This window comes from Chaetura pelagica, unplaced genomic scaffold (genome assembly GCF_000747805.2).
Source record: "Chaetura pelagica isolate M959 unplaced genomic scaffold, ChaPel_1.0 scaffold1022, whole genome shotgun sequence".
Taxonomy (NCBI): Eukaryota; Metazoa; Chordata; class Aves; order Apodiformes; family Apodidae; genus Chaetura; species Chaetura pelagica.
The window spans coordinates 150,595-153,315 of record NW_009952563.1 but is presented as its reverse complement, the minus strand read 5'-3'; the positions used below and the strand labels follow the sequence as shown (position 1 = coordinate 153,315).

General features: G+C 64.8%; 1 protein-coding gene across 1 annotated transcript in view; it reads right to left on the bottom strand.

Annotated features, from left to right (window-relative positions):
- LOC104384934 (coronin-7-like) overlaps positions 1-2,721 on the bottom strand; it is a gene marked incomplete at its 3' end in the record, with an annotated part of 40,893 nt that overhangs the window by 24,006 nt on the left and 14,166 nt on the right. The window contains exons 7-8 of the mRNA XM_009993325.1: positions 1,416-1,502; positions 1,126-1,196 (exon numbers count right to left, since the gene is read on the bottom strand). Coding sequence (XP_009991627.1) covers positions 1,126-1,196; positions 1,416-1,502 — 158 coding nt within the window. The remainder of the gene's footprint in view (positions 1-1,125; positions 1,197-1,415; positions 1,503-2,721) is intronic.

Below are 2,721 nucleotides of genomic sequence, written 5' to 3'. Positions count from 1 at the left end.
TTTGGACACTAATGATGGCAGGTCAGCCAGGCTGGATGTGGCAACCCCCAGGCTGCTGGGGCACAGCTGGGGGGCAGGGGAGCTGGGAGCACACAGGAGGATGAGGGACGCTCCTTCAGCCTCCCTGCCTGCTCCCACCCCGGGCTGCTCCCCTGGCCACCCTGCCAGCACCACCCCACTGTGCCCACAGCTGATCCTCTCCCCTCCTGTCAGTCCCAAGTGCCACCAGCACCAGTCTAGACACCTCAGTGCAGGGGACACCAGCAGGGTGGCCAAGAGCCTCCCTTGGGTCCTCACCAGAGGCCCCGTATCAGCTCCCAGCCTTCTCCTGCACCCCAGCCATCCACAGAGCCAGCCTGGCATGTGGCGAGGGCCCTGGCACCCCTGCACTTTGCCAGCAGCTCTGGGGAGAGCTGGTGGCTTCCAGTACAGCCTGGCAAGGATCTTGCCCCAAACCCCCATGGCCTCAACAGGATGACGCTGCTGCCTCCTCCTCCTCCTCCCACTTCCTCACCAGCACCACGACACCACACTGGGCAGTGTGGGAGAGGCCAGGCCAGGTCTAACTGGAGCTTCCCTCACTTCAGCAGTGCCCGACAGACAGGAGACATCTCCATTGTGCCTTGACAACGGGCACTGACCCCTTATGGCCACTAAAGCTCCTCTGTCACTTCCCCAGGGGATGCCTGGCAAGCAGGGCTCTGCTGCTGGCCTGGCCACAGCTGGCTGGGCAGCTGCTGGGGCAGGAAGCAGGGGAGCAGCAGCCAGGGCTGAGCCACCCAGTGCATGAGCAGCACCAAAGGGCTGTTCACCCCCAGCATCTTGTGCTGCCCTGGTGCACGAGCCCACCCAGCTAGCTGCCAGCTCAGACACTGCTGCTGCTCTTCCCAGTGCCACCACAAAGCACAGCACCCAGCGCTGCTGGGGACACCTCTGTGCTCTCCTCCATCACTGCCACCGCCCTCCCATCCCACCCAAATGGTGCCGGGGATGCCCAGCCTTGTCTGCAGCTTCATGGCCAGGCTTCCTGCTGCCTCCTGTTCCACCACCACGCTCCCTGTTAGTCTCCAACCACGGCATCCCCACCCCCTGCCCTCCTGCCCTCTGCTGAGTCCCCCTCCTTACCCAGGTGAGGCGGTAAACATCGCCCCGTGCAGCCGCCGCGTGTCCCACAGCTTCACCTCCCGCTCCCGCATCTGCAGGGCACAGACGTGGCATCAGTGGGTACCGGGGCTGGCCCCGTGGCACCACCTCCTTCCATCCCCAGTGAGGGTCAGGTCAGACATGGAGGGGGCCTCCTGCTTTCACGGGGGACAGGCCACCCAAAAAAAGCAGCTGAGGCCCTGGCACAGGCACACAGGGAGCGTGGCTGGGACATCCCAGGAGCACCAGGGCTAATCCTGCAAGGACAGTACCTGGCTGAACCCGACGGAGATGAGGCAATCGCTGGAACCCATCCAGAGGAGCCGGGAGTCCTTGTTGTGCTCATGTCCTGGGACACTCTGCAAGGCACAGGAGACACAGCTGTCACCGGCCACCCTGGGATGCCTGCATCACCAGCAGTGGCTGTGGCTGCCCCGGAGCTGAGCGCTGCCTCTCAGCCCAGCCCGTGGGGACAGGGTGGTGGGGACAGCCTGCAAGCAGTGACAGTCCTGAGCCCCCACAGGTGCCAGTGGGGTTGCTTTGTGGAATGGTTGGCCCGGCTCCCGGCGAGGAGCGGAGGGTGGCAGCAGGTAATGTGAGCGTGAGGGCCACGGGACAGCTCCCAGGCCCCCGGGGCGTGCCCCACACCTGCCAAGGGGGCTCGGGGGCCAGTGTGCTGTGAGGAAGCTGCTCCGTGCCAGCAGGTATGAGAAGAGGCTCAACCACAGCCGTGGCTGGGGTCACAGGGACTTACTTCCCTGGCTGCATCTCTGGGCTCTTGATCCTTGCAGAATCCCGGCTGCTGGGTGCCTGGCATGAGTCCAGATGCTACCGAAACACAGGGTGAACTCAGCCTGGCTGTCCCCACACTGTCCTAACCCCCTACAGCCCCACTCCACACTTCCCCTGGGACCCTTGTGGGCCAGGACCCCACAATATGGGCTGTGTCCTGCCCACTGACCCCAGCCCAGCCCCCTCCCCAGGCTCTGGTGACACTCTGCTGAGGACGGGAGGGGACAAGTTACCACGAGGCTGGTGGCAGCTGCCTGCCAGCTCCCATGTGGCCCCCAGATGAGTCCTGCAGTTCCTGGCATCCCAGCAGGAGCCGGCAGCCAGTGCTCACCCCATGGGGCAGGCAGCACTCGCAGCCCCCTCACTCTCCCAATTAAAGCCCGCTCACAATTCCAGAGCTGGCACAGCAAAGCAGAGGGCTCTGCCAGAGCTTCCAGCACTTCTGTGCAGGGCAGGAGGGATGGGGGAAGCACAGGAGGGTGTCTGCATCCCTGGGCTGGCACATGGTGACCTCAGAGCTGGAGGAGACATGTCCCATGAGCTGCATCCCCTTGGTGTGACCATCGCTGGCCACGACTGCGCCGTGACAACCAGCCTGGCTCTGCCACCACGGCAGCCCAGCCAGGATCCACAGAGGTGCCACAGCTCCAGGAGCAGCCACCTCTGGTTCCAGTCGCCAGCCCAGCGGGATCCCTGCACTCCAGAGAGACCCACAGCCAGGGCCAGAGAAGGCACACGGTGCCAAGCTGCTCCTCCTGCTGGCTCCAGCACACGGGCCTTCCCGCC